Source organism: Brachyhypopomus gauderio, chromosome 14 (assembly GCF_052324685.1).
Source record: "Brachyhypopomus gauderio isolate BG-103 chromosome 14, BGAUD_0.2, whole genome shotgun sequence".
Taxonomy (NCBI): Eukaryota; Metazoa; Chordata; class Actinopteri; order Gymnotiformes; family Hypopomidae; genus Brachyhypopomus; species Brachyhypopomus gauderio.
The window spans coordinates 6,658,038-6,677,494 of record NC_135224.1 but is presented as its reverse complement, the minus strand read 5'-3'; the positions used below and the strand labels follow the sequence as shown (position 1 = coordinate 6,677,494).

General features: G+C 41.1%; 2 protein-coding genes across 2 annotated transcripts; both read left to right on the top strand.

The window, feature by feature from the left end:
* Nucleotides 1–4,893: 4,893 nt before the first annotated feature.
* On the top strand, nt 4,894–13,106 carry shtn2 (shootin 2). The gene is made up of 18 exons (XM_076973422.1): nt 4,894–5,031; nt 5,577–5,643; nt 6,656–6,705; nt 6,843–6,903; nt 7,347–7,441; nt 7,766–7,946; nt 8,075–8,172; nt 8,316–8,397; nt 8,537–8,631; nt 10,330–10,476; nt 10,625–10,778; nt 10,980–11,136; nt 11,245–11,303; nt 11,402–11,502; nt 11,602–11,628; nt 11,950–12,003; nt 12,187–12,343; nt 12,714–13,106. The coding sequence occupies exons 2-18, from the start codon at nt 5,610–5,612 to the stop codon at nt 12,860–12,862; spliced, it is 1,701 nt and encodes a 566-aa protein (XP_076829537.1). The 5' UTR covers nt 4,894–5,031; nt 5,577–5,609; the 3' UTR covers nt 12,863–13,106.
* An 815-nt stretch (nt 13,107–13,921) lies between these two features.
* On the top strand, nt 13,922–18,890 carry tex261 (testis expressed 261). The gene is made up of 6 exons (XM_076972307.1): nt 13,922–14,158; nt 15,578–15,657; nt 16,008–16,161; nt 16,347–16,414; nt 16,616–16,718; nt 17,855–18,890. Exons 1-6 carry the CDS (start codon nt 14,089–14,091, stop codon nt 17,968–17,970), a joined length of 591 nt encoding a protein of 196 aa, XP_076828422.1. The 5' UTR covers nt 13,922–14,088; the 3' UTR covers nt 17,971–18,890.
* Nucleotides 18,891–19,457: the final 567 nt, after the last annotated feature.

Genomic DNA, 19,457 nt, shown 5'->3' with positions numbered 1-19,457 from the left:
CTACTTTTTTCAGCGTTACCAAGACCTGTCTGGTTTACTTCCTGCCAGGTCGTATACAGAAAAACTGCATAAACGGTGAAGTCCATCAAACTTCTCAGCATCTGCCTCATCTCGTAAGCTCAAGAGTGGAAAGTGGAGCAAAGAAAAACAGCCCCATGCGAGTCCACTTTGAGCAGTGCTACAGCGATCCATGCACTCAAGTGCCAGGAGGCTCTAATGTGCTAGTTCAGAATGCACTAGCAAATAGAGAATTGATCTTTTTGATGAGCTCTTCTATTCATCACGTACAAACCTGAATTAGAAGCATTTGGGGAGAGGTATGTGGTGCATATTTGAGAAAGTTCCTTATGCATTGAATGTAAAATGTGATCATTATTAGGGTTACACCTCATTGTTAGTGTAGCAGATGAGCTGAATGATGCAGATGCTCACACAGAGCTATTGGAGCTTACTGAAATGAGAATATATCAATTCACATTAGGACTTAAAGAATACACCACAATCTTTAAGTATTTTTTGCTGCTATTTCTCAAATGGTAACCACAGTGGTGAGTGCCACTTTGTGGCTAAATACACAAAGTCCACTTTGCAAACGTTCCCTTGTACCCAGGAGCATCACAGTGGTTTTGGTTTGGTGCATTGTTCCACCATTAATGGGCTGATGAGTGGATCCACATGAAGGTCAACAAGGTTTTAGATCAGCCTGTCACATTGAGACGGAATAATAACTTGGTTGATGTGAAGTTAGCAAGATGTTGAACTGGGCGACCTTCATGTAGACTCCTGCTTCACCAACTTTGTAGGTAAGGCAAGACTTGTCCAGCTGCTTGACTGGTATTATAACACCCTTTAGACTGGAGAAGCTAATGAATTTGTTCATTGCATCAGAATGGCTTACCACTGAATGGCCAAGATGCAGTAGTCAAGTTTTGAAATAACAAGAAACTAAATAAGCACCTGGGAAACACTTGAGATAAATAGTGTTGAATTGTTCACAAACCTGCATGAGCAGGTAAAAGTTGATACATGAGTTAAGAATGATAACTGGTTACTCGAAGATATATCAAGGTTCCAGCTTTAATTGAGTGACCATGGAGTTCTCAAAGGAATGAACATCAAGACTTCCCAGAATGTTCCAAAGCTTAGTCTTACTTGGGTTGAGCTTCAAATGGTGAGCCAGCCAGGAGTTCCCAAAATGTAACAAAGCTTAGTTTTACTTGGGTTGAGCTTCAAGTGGCGAGCCAACCAGTAATCCTAAGTATTGGAGGGTAGGAAAGAAATTATTCATTGAGCATCCTTAACATAGCAGTGTTTGGAGAAACTACAAGAACGAGTGTAAAGAAAGAAGAGAACATAGCACTGAGCCCTGAGGGACACCAGTGGAAAGTCTGTATAGATAGCAAGTGGATCCGCTCTTTGTTACCTGATAGCCTGATAGGGCCATTTCAATGCAGAACCTGTAATTATGAAGTCGGAGAGAATGGAGAGGAAAATAGGACTAGGCCTTGGATTAGTGTGTCAAAGGCTGATGAAAGGTCTAGAAGAATCAGGATAGATGAAAACTTGAACATGAAGCTTCTCACTCACTGCTATCATGGTCTGTGACAGTGATGACCACTGGTGATAGATGAGATAATGGGTGTTGTGGTGCCATGCAATGGTGACGGTATCTTCGAGATCTGGGTTAGGGAGGCAGCAATTGAGAAACAAATTTTGAACTGGAAAGATGCTTATGTTTCTAGAGGGTAAATAGGGAAAGCTTGAGATAAAATGCAGACAAAAGATACTTACGTGGGTTTGAGAGGTGAGATCATTACGTGCTGTGCCAATCCCCAACTCACACATCTCTCCAAACTCACACAACTCACACAAAACCACACCTGCAACAAATAATTACAGCTAACAGCTAACAGGCAACTAGGCCCAGAAATAAAGCCTTGAATTCAACACAGTATACAGGAAAAGTAATTAAAGTCTGAGCCTACCTCAACCAAGCAGAGGATAGTGCAAGTAAAAAAAGCCAAAGCACACAGTTATAAGATTAAGTGTAAGTATTTTTCAATGCTCCTCATCGTAAGTGATTTCAGAATTGTTTAAATCACCACTGCTATTTTCAAACACTCAGTAAACCTTTAGTAGAAAAGTACTAAATATCTTTAGGTTTATACCTTATACCACATAGATGGAAGTACTTTGTCATGTATAGCATTTCGTTTGAGCTGAAGAATGCAGAGCAGTTCAACTAACATGATGTATTTTTTTACAGTGTGAGGAACCTCATTCTGTATGCTATATTTACCCTTCACATTTTGTGAAGGTACCAGGTACAGTAACTCAGTAATATGTTACAATGCAGTTTATTGTTCATTTGTTTTGGATTTTTTTTTGTTAATGGAATTTAAAGTTCAGAGAAAGAGCACTTTTGCTGTGTGAGAAAAATTCTCTTGTGCAAATAGATGATAGTTATTATTGCTCCTCAAAAGATGTCATGCAATTTTGGCCATTCAAATAAAAAAAGACTTTCGCTTTCTTCGTACAAATAATGTAAATGTTTCCAGCAATCAGCTGATAGGATAAAACATGAACGTGCATATCCTTCATTTTTATTGTTTTGTTTTTATCAAAAGGTACATTTTCTGATTATATTAATTCATGGAATGTTCATGGAAATTGTGTGACCTGTCCATTGAGACTACATGAACTAAAGGGTTGACTGTATCCTGGGCTGCACAAGGTCTTCCTGGATGAGAAAGTTGAGTGGTTAAGGCAAAGGGTTTGAACAGATTCATGTAAAGCTGCATAAAGCGCTTATAAAAAAAGGTGTGTTCTGGTTTGCCTCTTCAATACAATTCGCAGTTTTATCAGTTTTTTTCAGAGCAGTGCTCTCACTCCAAGGCCAGACTGGAGTATAGGAGCTGTGTTACAGAAAACAGAAAGAGTTTCCCCTTTTCAAAAGAAATTCATTCAATTACTAGAATTGTATGAAATGTAGAAGTTTGCCTTTCATATTTGCAGACAATAAGAGAGTTGACCCAACAATATTATAGCCCCTTCTCCTTAGGAAAAGGATGGATAAAAAACAAGATATCATGATTTCAGAGTGTGGAGTTTTAAGGTTAATGTACTTCAGTGACGCACAATCTAATTGGCCATTTGCCACCTGTATTACCCCCCTTCCCTCAACAGATCAGTAGTCCATGTTCATACACACTCAGAAACTTTATATACAGGAAGTAGCATTGGGCAATCTTTGGTGTGGTGGCACTTTCACTCTATTCACTGAACTGCCAAGGATTTTGTTCATTCTTAAACCTATTGAGATTGTTTGCTGTGACAGAGCCACTTGACTATATTTTTCGGCACGGAGTCCACAAATCCCTAATACAATCAAAATTACCTTAAATGGGCCTGACACAATAAACATGGCATTCAGTCCCCTTGTGTCTAGGGTGCAATGGATTAAGAATCCATAGATGTAACTGCACAACCTCCTCATCTATGAAAATACCTTGTTTCAGACACATTTGCTAAATCACAATGGAGCTGGATTCAGTTATGGTTTAGCATACATTTGCTTGAGCATACATTGTTGATGTATCTTTTTTTTTTTTACTGTACGAATTAAACGAATTAAATAATCTTTATTTAAGAAAGCATACGCAATAGCCTTCTCTGTTTAATATTAAAAAAGAGATTTAAAAGGGTTCATTGTTGATAATAAAAGGGCTCATTGCCATGTGCGGTACAGACTATAATGGATTAGCTGTCCAGTACTTCCAAGTGTTGCCCTCTTCCGTCACAGAAACCGTTTCTGTGGTCAACCAGGCAACTGACAGTGTTCTTATATCACAGCACTTTGGTTGGTCTTGTTCTTTCTATTAAACACATATTATGTGCACTAATGATCAATCTATAAGCATTTTTATCTAGTCAGTCTGAAAATGATGAAAGTGATAGCTTGGATATATTTCTAAGAAAGAACACTGTGTTTCGCTTTTGTTGTTTTGACCCTGAAATCCCAGTGGTATTAAACAGGGCCTTAAAGACTTTTGTTAGGAAATAAAATGGTCTTAGGTCTCTTGTGAAGGACATTCCTACATGTTTTTATTCTAGAGTTTTTTTTTAGAACTTTTGACATAAAGGTCTCATTAATCATTTTGTAACTCATCAAGAGTTATAATTTTCACAGTTGTGTGCAGTGATGTCAGTAACGCGTTACTCTAATCTTACCACTTTTTTCGGTGAGTAATATAACGCGCTACTATTTCCAGTCCAGTAATCAGATTAAAGTTACTTATCCAAATAACTGTGCGTTACTATTTATATTTTCCCTAGTAAAATATATATTTTTGCTTTCTTCTTGGCTCAGTTCTACTTTTGCGTCTGACCGTAGCGCTCGACTCCGCACGCTGCGCGCGACCCTGTGAGAGCGCGAGCACGTTTTACAAGTCATTCTGTGCAGTGTCCTCACTTAACGATGTGTGGTAGTGTAAAGAAACACCCCTCAAAAACAGGGGAAGGAACATTTACCTGACCAATTTTAATGTTGCTTTGTGTTCCACGTTTGAAAAGTGCTGGAATTTTGACTAACGTCGCCTACTTTAAAATGCTTGAAATTGTAATGGTATTTAGTTTCACAAGCTGTCTGACTGAACTGGGGTGGGTTTCCCGAAACGTTCGTAGCGCTAAGTACTTCTTAACCTCGTACGTTTCATACGAGGTTACGAAGTACTTGGCGCTACGAACGTTTCGGGAAACCCACCCCAGTTCGCTTGTATTACGTTTACAAATAAATTTACAAATAATACCGCGCAGCTACACAAACGTAATGTCAGGAGATACTGTAGCGACTCCTACTCCTTACGGCGAGTCTTGCCCTTTAAGTGACACTGGGGGGCGGAGCCTGCGCGCGCCAGGGTTGCGTTATCAATAAAGTTTCCCTCCTCGGGATTTTTGGATTAAGCAGTTTCTGCCTCGGTTACCGAACCTGCTTCAATACATTGTTACTGTTAAAAATGCACTGCCAATAAAGTGAGTATTGGAAAAATTTATTTTGCTGCTAAATGTAACTACTAAAGTAACTTGTAATCTCACGTAGTTACTTTTAAAATCAAGTAATATGTAACGTAACTAAGTTACTTTTAAAAGGAGTAATCAGTAATCAGTAATCGGATTACTTTCTCAAGGTAACTTAGCCATCACTGGTTGTGTGTATATGGACAATGACAATCTTTGAAATTCTGCGTATTTACTTCAAAGGGTTTAACAATAAATTATTCACTGTTTAGGAATTACAGCCTGTTTTTACACAGCTCCTAATGACTGTTGCTATATTAAAACTCCAGAATGTTGCTATCTGTTTGATGAGTTTAGTATTTGAACCCACACATAGATAGTGTAATGGATTAGTATAACATATCTACAGTGAACCTCACCTACTTGAAAACATCTTTTCAGTGAAGCACTTCCTGAAAGCGTGCGTGTAGACTGTCCCAAATTGGGAGGTGCTGTAAATCAACTGTATAGTTTCAGTTCTGGTTTCCATTTGTATTTCTGCTCTGTGTCCCCATGAACAGACATTCTCAAAGTTGTTTCTTATTGTTACAAAGATGTGGAATCCAATACCAGATTTAAGAATTATAGGTAAGATTTATGGAATTGTTTTTAAAATGTGGATTAAGTCTGGGGAGTAGGTTCTAGTCTGTGGAATAGGTTCAACTGTGAAATCTTGGATTATCATCAAATTGTATGAAGCTGATGCATTTTATTTTCAAGGATACCCATATTGCACCGTAATTCAGAAATATGCAGTTTGTATGTTTTGTCATAAATAATATATACATTTAAAATATTAGAAAATGTGTTATGTCATTCCATTGCATGAACACAATCACTGTGATTTCTCATATAAATAGTTTATGAATAGTTTAAATACATTTATTTAACATCTTATTTACTCATTAAGAACCAGTTATCATTCATAAATATAATGGGGAACAGTGACCTTTGCAGTTTCTGTATCGCTTTACAAGACTCCCTTAGAAAGGATTGTTAAAAGGGCAACTTGTGGAATGCGAGTTTAATTTCATTTCTGACTAATTGTATATCCTGCTGGTGTTAGGTGTTAATGTGATAAAGATGACAGGTATAATCATGAATGATGGAGGAAAACTATGCTAAGGTACCAGCAAGATCTGAGGTTTAACAATAGATAAAGGTGGGCTCACGATTTGGAAAATAAGTTAGTGTTGTTCTTTTGTATTAATGTACTGTAACTGATTATTAATGACTTTTAGGGCTTTATGACCTAAGTAATACCAATTTATAAACTAATTTATACTGCTCATAAGCACTTTTAAAGGGTAGTGGCATTTTGAATTTTCAGTTCAATAAGTCATGTTTGACTGTTACATATAACAGTTCTCTCCTATCACTTGTGTTCATTCCTGCTTTCATTTTGAAAGAAAGGTTTCAAGTTTCAGGTTTCAGCAACCGGCTACTAAAATGCACTGTTTGATTACTTTACTTGACAGTATACTTTACTGTTTACTTTACTTAAGTACAGTGAGTCTAATTACGGATATCAAAACATGACAGCTGTGATATTTTTCCTGTAAGCATAACCCTTAATATTTGAAAATTTTCCCTTTTTCAGACTCTGAGGATGAGAGCCTCCTGTCCTCAGAGGAAGAACGAGACATTCAGGTGCTTCAACATGTTATTACCATGACCGTGGATTTAGTAGAAGTATTAATAAACTAGGTTGTGTAGTAATGAACCTACACCGTGCTAATGTGTCATCAGCACCTGGGGCCTTTTCTGATATCTTACCTGTTTCGCAGTGTGAGATTCTGGAGAAGCAGAGGGATGAGGCACATGAAAAGCTGTCTAAAATGGAGGAAGGTGAACATCTGAACACCAGGCCATATCCCACTTTCACACACCACACATGAAAAATGTATGTAAAAAAAAATAAAAAATGCAGTATTTTCATCTGATGAGCTCACTTAGGTGGCATCATCTTTTCTCAGCCTTTGTGAGGGTTATATTCATCTAAAACTACACCGCCATTGACTACTCACCATTTGACGGTTGTGTTTAGTAGATGTCTTGGCTTAGTCTGGGTCTGTGAACCTGGTCCACAAGGAAATAGAGTGACAGAAAGGATAAAACTTCTTCCCACCGCAACACTGTGAGCTGTATAGAGTGTGTTGGTCCTCCAGGACTGAGGTTGACACCTTAGAGGAGGGAACTGCACCAGAGTTGTTGTTTGGAAGTGCTACACCTAGTCTTACGTCCCAGGTTGCTCGTATGCACTGTGTCTCTTTCTGCACTGATTCCTACAGCGTCCTCTCACCTGCTGAAGGAGATGGACTTGCTGGAGGTGCAGTTCCAGATCGAACGCTCCTGCAGAGAAAGTGCGGAGGCCCTCGCTCTAAAGGTGAGCTCACCTCACCTGCCAGTTAGATGAAAGCGAAATTACATACATCCTGCTTCACAGACAATGAGGCCAGATCTATTACCATCCCATTTTTTACACTGTAAATTACAGAACATACAACCGCCATGTAGACAAATATAGGACGTAATTCTTGAACAGCATATAAATTCATGCAAGTAGTTATTATGCAACTGTATCAGTAACAACAAGGTGGTTTTGTTTGTCCTTTGGGGCACTGCTAACCTGAGAGCAGCTATTGGCTGGCAGTAAGGCAGCCAATCGCTCCCCTTCCTTCATCTCTGGATGTACCCTTTGAACTCACAGATGACAAAAGAAAACAAGGTTTTACAGAGGAGAAGCCAGGCCCTTCTGCCTCTCATCCCAGAGCTACCTGAAAACATGTCGGCCCTGAACATTGACCTGGAAGAGGAGTGCAGCTCTGATCTTAGCACTCCTATTGAGACTGAGCAAGAACCAGCCCTCAAAAGTCACGCCCAGATCAGAGGTAACCCCTCCGGTCTGCCTTCCCCTCCCTGGAACGGCTAATGTACCAAATGTAACAAAAGTTTCTACATACAAACTCAGCACATTTATCAGTAAAAATTATTGTTCTTCCTTGTTTTCCATTGTCAGAACTTCAGTCATCTGTGGATCAACTTTTGGGTGAGAAAATGCAACTCTCTGAACAGATAGACAACTTGAAGAAGGAAAATGAGGAACTGAAAGACCAGGTATCCTATGTAATAAATACTACTAATTACAACTAATTACAACTAATTACTTTTTACTCCAATAATATGTCTCTGATTAAATATGTGTCATAAGACCTGCAGTTAGCGTGCATACATGATTTCTTCATCATCACTCTAAATAGCTTGCACTGGAAGTTGAAGAGAAGGAGGCCATTTTGAGGAAGTTAAGTAAACAGAGTCGAACAGTGAACAAAATGAAAAGAGGCAAGTGGTATTCAAGCACACCTTTGTTAATAAAATTAAAATGACAGTTTAAAAGGTTTTGTTGATTAATCTCTCTCCCTCTCTCTCTCTCTCTCTCTCTCTCTCTCTCTCTCTCTCTCTCTCTCTCTCTCTCTTTCAGTGTCCCAGCTTGTCACTGAAGAGTTTACCGAGATGTCACAGAAACTAGAAATGGAACAAGGGCTCAGGCATCATGCTGAGCTGTTTGCACATCAGGTACCATCATCTCCCACCACCTGCGGCCATCAGTGGGTCAGCTCTAAGAGCCACATGTTTCCCTATACAGTACAAGATTTTACAATTGTATGAAGCACGTTTTTAAGATGCCTGTTATCTGCTAGTGTCAGCAGATTTCCTGCTCATAGAAGTGAAAAAAGGAAGTTACACGCACCTACTTGTAGATCCCAGATAAGGAAGACAGGTGCAGGTGGCACACAGCATTGATGCATCTGCTCAGTAGATAAACGACGCACAGTGTCCCCCATTCAGTTCAGTGTGTAGACAAGGGGCAAGATGTTTGTGGTGGACCTACTCATTTCCCATTGCGATTGTGAACCTCAACTGGTCAAATAAACAAAAAAAAACAAAGGGGACACTAGGATGCGCGCACACGCACACACACACACACACACACACACACACACACACACACACACACACACACACACACACACACACACACACACACACACACTTAGCCAGCATGCTCCACAGCTGCCTCTATTAATGCCAGTTGTTTTGGCATTTATTCTCACTCTAAGTGAGCATCATAGTATAGAAGGTGGCAAGTCTCTTTGCACCCACGCCCCTGCTCCTACCCCGTGGTAATTAGCACCCATCAAGATGGCAGTTTGTAAACGGCTGCGTTTTAAACCCCTGTCCTTCACTGACACTTTATATCCGCCACCATCATTGTCGCCTTTGTACATATTGTTCACCATTTGCAGATGACATAATGAAGGCCCTGTTTGGGGGGGGGGGGGGGGGGGGGGGGGGGTCTTCACCTGTGAAAGGGACCCCTACTGTTCACACCCCACTCAGTCTCACTCACAAAGACGGCCACACACCAAACAGCCTGAATGAGGCTCTTTATCATCGGTTCCGTCCATTTGTGTGTTTTCCTCTGTTTTCAAAATACATTCATTTTCTTATGCGTATTTTTCTTTGTCACAAAGAAAGTCTAATGATGGCCCGACTCAAACGGAAAGCAAATACGGGCTTGTGGCGCACACAAAGAGCTGCTAGCCATTCAGTTGTCAAGACTGCGTTCCTTCCCTCTAATTGTGGTGTTGTGGGAGTGCAGCTCACGGGCTGAGCGGCGCAACGCTTGTGGCACAAGGTGCACTAAGAACGGCTCACGCTCGTAAGAAGTGAAAGCCGTGATCAAAAACCAAACAAAGATTCACTTCCAGGCTCTCTTTGCAGTTCTCCTTTTTGGTTTATGAGAAAAGAACTTGAATCACTGAGGGGCTCTGTTACAAACGGGACATGTGTTTTTTGGTGGGTGGAGTCCAGCAGTGATTTTAACATCATGATGGTTTCTTTTTAGCTCTGTTTGAATAAGCAGTACATCTCCTTTTTTCATTTACTTACTAATTGAATCAGTGGTTGGGTTGGTGATTGGAAAGATTGATCAGTTGGAGATATCTTACAAACATGAGCCTTCAGTTTTTTTTTTCTCTTGAAAGTAGAATGGTGGAATTAATAGCAATAACAGACCTTTTTCAAGTTGCCCTAGAAATTCATAGTTGAAAAACTTTTTTTTTTTTTTATTGGCATTCTGATTGGTTTACCTCTGAGCAACTTTTGAGTAGAAATCCACATATTCACTAACGGGAAGGCCTGATTCGCTCATTACCGGAAGAGCTCATTGGTTGGATGACCGTCTCATTGAAAAATGATTGGTCGCCGCAGGTGCTGGTGAAGCAGAGGCAGAGTGAGCGCCAAAGCTTGGCCCTAGTGCAGAACACGGAGACGGACAGCCAGCTCCGGCAGGCCCTGGAGCAGGTGTCCCAAATCAGCAAAGCACTGGAGGAGATACGGCTCCATCACCAACAGCAGGTGCCGCCATTTTGTGCTCACGAGTGCACTCATTAACAATCGAGCAATCAAGGTTACCTACTCGAGCTAATCTTGTTCAACTTTCTGGCAGAACTGGCTCGTTGATATTCCTTCAACATCTGTTTGTTTTTGTGGTTGCCTCCTATAGAGGAATCAGAGTCAGTCAGCCATAGAAGAATTTAACACCCTTTCAGAGCTGCAGGTGGTCAGAACCCACTTAGAGACAAGTGAGAAAGAGAGGATGAAGTTGGAGAATCAGTTGAGAGACTCACAAAAAACTGTTACATCACTTCAAGATGAAGGTGAGGCCAACTGCCCTAATGAGGTTACTAAATACATGGCACATTTATGTTTTACATTTATAGAAACAGTCATATTGTGGTAACGGTCAATTCTGACCATCACTTTTATTTATCAGATGGAATAAAATGGCAGAAAGTTTAGATGCCACACTAAGTTCAGAAACCAAAACAGCTTCATAATTTATGAACCATTTTCAACAGTTAAGCAGCTTCAGAATGGGATTCAAATTGTGAACGAGGCTCCTCCCCTTGAATCTGGCCAATCAGATAAAGAGAATGCCATATCAGCTCCACCTCCTCCACCACCACCACCACCACCACCTCCACCTCCTCCTGTCCCCTATACAGTCCCTACCAAGTAAACACCGTTTGCTAATTGCCTCCATTATTTAACACATAACATAGTTCGTGTACACATAACACGTGCACGAACAAAAATGATGAATGCACTGGTGTTTTCTTCTAGTCCACTGGATGCTTTGAAGAACAGAAAGAAAGACAGATGCAGTGCGACTGATTCTAAGAGTAAGAGTCCTGTGTAAATGCATCCCTGTTTTCCAAAATCATTATGTTACATGACGTTTTTAATGACGTGGTTCTTGTCTGCTGTTCTGTTATTGCAGAACCTGTGCCGTCCATAGATATGAAAGCCAGGGCAGTGGATGAGATGATGGAGAGGATTAAGAAAGGGATTATTCTGAAACCCACGTTGAAGCCCCCACAAGTAAACAGATTTAAAGTGTTGCTTTTAGGCTGAGCTCAGATTCAAATAGAGGGAAAGGTGTCGCACAATTTCACCTTACACCGTTTGTTTACCTCACAGAGTGCCTCAGATGAAGATGCATGGAAGGTTTGTGTTTGTTGTTGTTGTATGTTTGTTTTTTGTTTTGAAGAATGATCCAACACTTTATTTCTCATTTGGATTTCAACAAACAGTCTCATCTATCACTCAGTTCACTCAATTTTGTTTATTACTAATGATCAAATCTTGGTTTAGTTTGTATTGGCAATTTGGTATCCCCTTTGAACTGTTTAAAAATGTATGAAAACAGAATTTGTATGCCTGAGCTTACATGACAGTTTTTGTAAACCTTAGCAACTGCTGAGAAGGTTATGTTGAATCACTAACAGCTGCTGAGAAGGTACTAAGCAAACACATTTCCCATCACAGGACCAAAGAACCGAGAAAAGGAAATCAGCTGTGCTTGAGTTACAAGGAATGCTGGTAAAATCAGAGGTCACACCATGGACTCCATGGTGTATCCTCTTTGTATTTAAAGTTGACCTTGTTTATATATGTATGTACATATTCCTTTATTTATTTATGCCATATGGACCCGAATATAGAGCTTTTGTACAGTATTTGTTTTTTCACAGCTATTGATATGATCTGAATGATGAATTCCAGGACTCCATAAAGAAACCAGCCCATAAAAGGGTATTGTCCAGGAAGAGAATTAGCCGCAATGTAGGAGAGGCGGAGCTTCAGCTGGTCTTGCAGAGAAGGAGGCGGGCAATGGGGGATGAAAAAGGGACATCTCCCCCCACGGCACCAAAGACCCAGGGTAAAGAGTCTTTAAATGAGAAACCCAGGGTAAAGAGTCTTTAAATGGGAAACCCATGGTAAAATGCATTTAAATGGGAACCAGTGCCTATGTCCAATACAAATGGCAATGAAAGCTTGTTTGTATTTCCTTAAATGAAATGTAAATGGGAATATGCTTAAATGGTCTTTTACCTGTTTCTTTAAAGTGCCGCCACAAAAGAATTTTGAATAAACTGAGAAACTGTGCCACATAATTAAATCTGACAGGTCGAAATGGTTTTAGTGAAAATGAGGGCTTTAATAGTCTGTAACCGCAACTGCAGGCAATATGGAAACTCCTTTTCCATGCATGAGTGCTTATCTTATGCACTGCCCTTCCAACACCACAGAACCAGCTACGCCGGCTCCAGCCACAAGCTCCTCGTCCTGGATAGCAGAGAGTGGAGGTGCCCCTGTCCTCCGCAGGCTCAAGCAGAACCAGGAAAAGAGGAACTCGCGTATCAGAGCATCAGAAGCTATCATCTGGGAGGACAACTGAAGAAGATGATGCAGTTGATGAAGTCGTCTTGTTGCTGTGTGTATATTGGTTGTTTCTAAAAGCAGACAATTAAAGAACCTAAGCGCAGCACTTGTAAAATGCTGAGGGCCAGTTGTCATTAATGAAAATTATGGTTAAGATGAACGGTGCTGGCGATCAAAAAGCATTAGTCTGAAAACGTCTTGAAAATCTGTGTTTTGTATTCTGGACTATTGCCTATTGAAATAAATGATCTTGAACAATGGCTAAGTAGTCCCACTCACAGATTTGTCTCAAAGCCAAATAAAGATATTCAGTTTGCTTCTGCAGCCACCAGAAAATTAAAGGAAACCTTCAAAGGATTTCAAAAACACTCCCAACAGTTTACAAAGAAATAAACCTCTCTCTATTTTCCTCTTCCTTTTTCTTTTTAGCCTTTCCTAATAGATTACTCTGGTTCTGTTCTAAGTTTTTCACTGTGAGCCTTGATGTGACAACTGTGTGTGTGTGTGTGTGTGTGTGTGTGTGTGTGTGTGTGTGTGTGTGTGTGTGTGTGTGTGTGTGTGTGTGTGTGTGTGTGTGTGTGTGTGTGTGTGTGTGTCTGTATGTGTGTGTGTGTGTGTGTGTCTGTGTGTGTAAAAGCCCTCATGTGAGTTTATTCATCCATCAAGAAGATGGGGAGAAGTGCTTTTTCTGTTCACACCTCCACACTCCTATTCTTTGATAAAAGCATTTTAAATGGAGGAAAATTATTCGCACTGTAGGTCTTTGCTTTCATCTTTTAAAATCAATTCATTCTATATGGTTTTTTTTTCTGGGAGAAACCATTTTGTCTAGGAAACAAAGAATTTATTTCTGTCGTGAGGAACTGTAAGGTGCCTGATTTCTCTCTCTCTCTCTCCCTCTTTCTCTCTCTCTCTCTCTCTCTCTCTCTCTCTCTCTCTCTCTCTCTCTCTCATTTCTCTGTGTGCCTGTGTGTTCGGGTAAAATGAATAAATATGTCTCAAAGAAGTAGCCTAGAACGCCGCATAATCTGTACTTTGTTCAGGTGCAGTATATCCTCCAAGCCACGGGGGGGCGCAGGATGTTCCGTGTTCTCTCGCCTCACTCTCCCCTCGCCAGCCAGCTCAGAGGAAGCGTTACGTGAACTTTGGTCCCTTCATATATTTATTATAACCCAAATCGACAGATTTTTTTTATTTATTTTGAACTTCGCGTTTATTTGAAGATTTTTTTTACTGTAAAACATGTGGTTTATTTATTTGCTCAGCTGGTTATCGTTAGTGGTACAAATCGCCTTTGTTACTCTCGCTATCGGTAAGTTTGCTGTGTTGAAGTTGCTGACTGCTAGCCAGTCGCTAGCAAGCGGGCTAGCTGAGCTAAAGATGTCCGGCGACACCATAACTGCCCTTTAAAAATCACATTTACACGTTTTAGCGAGTTAAATATCTCAGATTATTTATTATTTTAGATAACTAGCGAACTTGTGTAGACGGTGGTTGAAGTGGCCCGAGCTAGCTCGCCTCCTCCTCCGTGTTGTGTTAGTGTGTGCTGTGGTCAACCGGCTACCCAACTAACTACATTAACACTGATCACAGTGCATCATCTGCAGGTTATAGAGGCGGTTTGCGATACTTTTAGTTTCCATCGTCCGTTTTTACATCTCAAAAGAAAATGTCAAGGGCCCATGTCCTATCTAGAACAGTTCTAACACATGTAAGCGGTACCGTGAAGTGTTGTATCCATATGGATGTCTGTAGGGTTTTGGTGGGTAGTTCACATTGTGCTTGAACGTGGGATTTGCTTATTTTTATATTTCTAGTTCTCTTGCGAGCTGCCGTGTAAAGGTACCTGTCATTAGGTACCCGCAGTCACTTCGTTATCTACAGCGAATGGCTGTGTAACGTTGCAGGCTGGTTGTTTTTTGTATTCTTTACGCATATATTGATATATATTGTAGTTCAGTGGTTCAGATGTAACTAGATATGCGCCGTAATCGTTCAAAAACGGACATCTGGCACAGAATGGTACATGTGGCTGGAGACTGGCCTGTACACGTCGGCTGCTCAGACCTGGCCAGTTAGACACTTGGATATATAATGTAGATATATATATGTAATTGCCTTTGCTTTGCCATTAAAGTGACCGTTGTGACCGCGTAGGCGATATCTACCTGGCTGGAGATAAAACCCATCAAAACGGGAGGAAATATTTGCAGTGTGCAGTACACCAAGTGCGCCGCACAGCACATGTACTACAGTCAGTCATGCAGTTCAAACAGAACTCGTGGAGTAGCTCCTTATTTTTAACAGGTATTCGGACAGGGAGTATCTGTACTCGATGACCTAAAGATGTCCCTCTCAGACCCTTGATGTATGTGTTTTAACTTCGGTTTTAATAAGCAGACTTTGGAGAGAGCGTGTAGTAATGTAGTCTTCGTTTGAGAGGTTGCGTGTTCCTGGGATACATGTGTCCTGGTGACTTGCGCCATCCCTTGATTTATGCGCTTATGCTGTAGCTCAGTGTTTTCCAGCTCCATTTGTGGGGGTCCCTCGCCCTCTACTGTTTTGAGTTTTTCCTGCTCAGTTGTTAAACTCCTCATTGACGCGAATCAGGTGGAACAGAGATAACTATGCATACAATCCGGCTCTAAGGGAAATGGGCCAAACGTGTCGCTGTGGATATAGTGTGGAAGGTGTTGGTTTGTATTTTATTTTGTTATTTCTCCCTGTGCAGCCGCAGGTCTCTATTACTTGGCAGAGTTGATAGAGGAGTACACAGTTGCCACCAGTCGCATAATAAAATACATGATCTTGGTGAGTAAGACCCCATTGATTTTGTTTTTGTCCATGGTTAATATTACAGTGTTTTAAAGTGTATTGGTAGTTCAGTCAGATAAATCACCACAATTTAGAGAAGAAAAAAAAAAGCTTTCTGTTTCCCAAGCCCGTCTTTGTTTTTCAGGGTGGGACTGCAGAGATCTGAGAAATGGCCCTAGATTGCTTCTGGCTCTATTATGCCTCATATTGAAATGCTGTTTCTTTTCTTTTTTTTTTGTTTTCGTGGCCTGAAGTCATTTACCTTGAATGTACTCATGCTCCCGTTTTTCAGTTCTCCTTGTCTCAGACTCCGTTGGTTTGTGTGACTGAGTCTTGCCCTCTCCCAGTTCTCAACAGGTGTGTTGGCGGGCCTCTACGTCTTCGAGGGCTTCCCTATTCTCATGGTCGGCGTTGGCCTCTTCACTAACCTCGTCTACTTTGGCCTGTTGCAGACCTTTCCCTACATAAAGCTCAGCTCGCCAAACTTCATCCTATCATGTAGTACGTTCAGGCGACGCATCTCGCGTCTTACGGTTTCTTCTTTGGTTCTGTTTAATTTGAGTTGTCTTATAAGCAGATGAGTTCAGCCGTAATGGTTATTCATAGAGCTGCTACTCTGCTAACTCATTATAGCTTTTTCTTTTTTTCCCACTTCTCAATCTCACTTTTGCCCGTTTGTTTCTCAGTACTGGTGGTGATGAATCATTATATGGCCTTCCAGTATTTTGCAGAGGAGTATTATGCCTTCTCTGAGGTGAGTAAAAACTTGCAGCTACACCGATTACAAATGCGGGGCGATATCAAGTCAAATCAATATCATAATTAATTGATCATTTATCATCAATTACAGTTTTGTTTTTTTGCTTATGGTTCACTGACAGCTACTTACATGGTATTGTGGAATAAAGATTTTAAATTCTTTCCTCTTCTAATTTTGAACAATTCGTGTCTCCAGGTCCTGGCGTACTTCACGGTTTGCCTGTGGGTGATACCGTTCTCTTTCTTTGTATCTCTGTCTGCCGGGGAGAATGTTCTACCTTCCACTATGCAGCAAGGAGGTCAGTGAACATGTGACTGGTGCAGGTCTTGAGGGAACTGCACTTAACTGCTGAATATTCTGATTGTAGTTACTTTTAATGTTGGTGTTACTGCCATATTTCCTGATCACTTTATTAGTACTTTAATGGCCAGTCTTCACATAGCCTGTGAACATGGGTGCATTAAAATCACAATGTCATCGTCTGAGTTTTGGTTTCTGAGTTCTAGTGCTGGGTTCCTCAATGAGATTTGGCTTGAAGACAAATTTTCAGAATATTGTTCAGTCCTTTGGTGCCCTCATCTCCCGTCCTGCCAAGCCCACAAACCAAACACCTCATCAGCTTACACAAACACATGCACACACTCCTCACTCTTACTCCTGTATTCTTAGGCACCTGCCCATTGCTTGACATTCCTTAACACATTTAACAATTAGAATCAAAATGGTTGACAGTAATAATGTCTTTAAAATGCTTATCAACAGTCAATGGGTTTTTGTGTGTATGTTTATCCACACTGTGTGAAAATCGGGCATTGTACTGAACCCCTAGGGAGCAAAGTCCTCTTTGCATTTACTTTATAACTTGGTTTTGTCTTCAAAAGCAGCTCATATTTGATAGGGATGTGAAATGCACTAATGGAATATGAATGCACACACAAAACAACATATACAATTTGAGTATCTTAACACACTCGCCTCACAGGAAGCTAGCCAGCATAATAAATGATGTCGAAATCTGTTGAACGAAAATCATGGAATTGCAATGTTAATAATGAATGTGGCAGATGAGATGAGCCTGTAAAAGACTCACCCTTTGCCCATATTTAGCCGTCTTACCGCCACTCGATCATCCCCGTAGTAGTCAAAGAGACGCCTCAGGCTCGCGGCCAGGGAATAGGTATTAATGATAGTAGAGTTAAGCCTGCATGAATGCTTTTCAAGGAAGCCCATTTAGACAGCTATTCAAGTCTGGACCTCAAATAGAAACCCAGTCTTGTTTAAGACATTTACTGGTAGTTCACTCAATCTATCGAGACTGACTGGGCCATGATACCAAACTCCTAGGTAATAACAGAGTGGAGCAGCGTTCGACTGGGAACTGAATGGCCGTGCTGGAGGGGGCTTGACTGTAATATGTGTTTTCTCCTCATTCAGACGACGTGGTGTCGAACTATTTCACGAAAGGGAAGAGAGGCAAGCGCTCGGGAATCCTCCTCATCTTCTCCTTTCTGAAGGAGGCCATTTTGCCAAGCCGACAGAAAATGTACTGAAGCGCTGACAGAGGAAGGTGGAGGTTGAGGTGGAGGTTGAGAGACGAGTCGTGCTGCTGCGTCCTGCTGCCCCCATGGGAGGTGGAGGGGAGGGGCACGTTTTGGAAGCTGCCGCAGAAAAGATGGAAGGACTGAAGAGGTGACCATGGTGACCACGTGCTGCCGGCTCCACCGTGCTACAGACGTGTCTGTCTCTCTTACATGTCTGTCTCTCCGTTTGCCCATCTGACTGTTCACAGTGAGCACAGCCAGCTCCCACCACGGCCCCTCTGACTTGGAATGTTTTCAGGCTCTCGTTTTCTTCACAAGGATTAAGCCTGATCCTGGATTAAAATTGAACCTTTTAGTCTATACCTAGACTGGGTTTAATCTGTGTCTGAAAATCTGTCCCAGAAAGTCTTGAATTTTCAAAGGCTTTAATAATAGACATTTGATGTGCATGTCTGTAATTGGATGATTGATGGTGTGGGCTTCTTTTATCTCGGCACTACTATAAAGAGCAGATGCTGGTGATTCTCATGTAATTGTATTACATTATACACACATTCTGTGTGTGTGGCTGTCACTGAATGAATGAATGACTGAATGAAGGTTAGGGGTTTTGTGAGCATTTTAACTATCACGACGTTCATCAATGCCATACTTTTTGTCTTTTGATTGATAATACATCTCAGTTAAGGGTTTACAGTGGGGACATCTAGGTACGTAGACTTGGAGATGCTCGATCCATGTGGGCACAGACGGAAACAGAGCTACAGACATCACAATGGTCTGTTTCATATGGGAGCCGGCTGCCCTCTCCTCATTTTTATTATTATTTTTTATTAAAATTAAGATGACCAGCTCGCTCTTTAGCATTTTTTCCCCCACACATTCTGTTAATGTGGTACATTTCTAATAAAACGACAGCTAAATTGTTAGCTACTACTTGCGGACTTTAATACGCTACGTTATGTTCGACTGGTTGAGGATATCCATGTCTATCGGTGCCCATGCCCCTTTTTCATTGTGAAGCGTTATTCTCTCATACCTGTCTGAGTGGTTGCCCTTTATTTGATGCTTGCCCTTTGTGTGAGGGGGATGTGGAGGTTAGTGTTGGTAGTGTGAGGTTGATTGGAGGTCAGCAGTCTGCCTCACACTATAAACACACGCACGCTCACTACAGCAGACTCTCACCTGGGGGGAATAAGCCACTCCGGGGGTTGCTACAGTACTCTGTGTTCCTGAACAGAAAGCAGTCTTTGGTCCATCTTAGGAAACATGAGGTGCAGTGTTTAAGTAGCAACAGCTGGCCTCTGATCAGTGTAAATCGGCAATTTCTCAGAGTCAGAGTGGAAGCAAGACCACCTCTGGGAAAGCGTACAAGAGAGGGTCTATAAGCTGCCCATTGACCTGTTGTCACAGCCCTGACAGCTACTCCTACACTGGAGCCATATTCTGAGAGACATCCCAATGAGAAAAATTGTTATATGGTCATTTCTGATCTG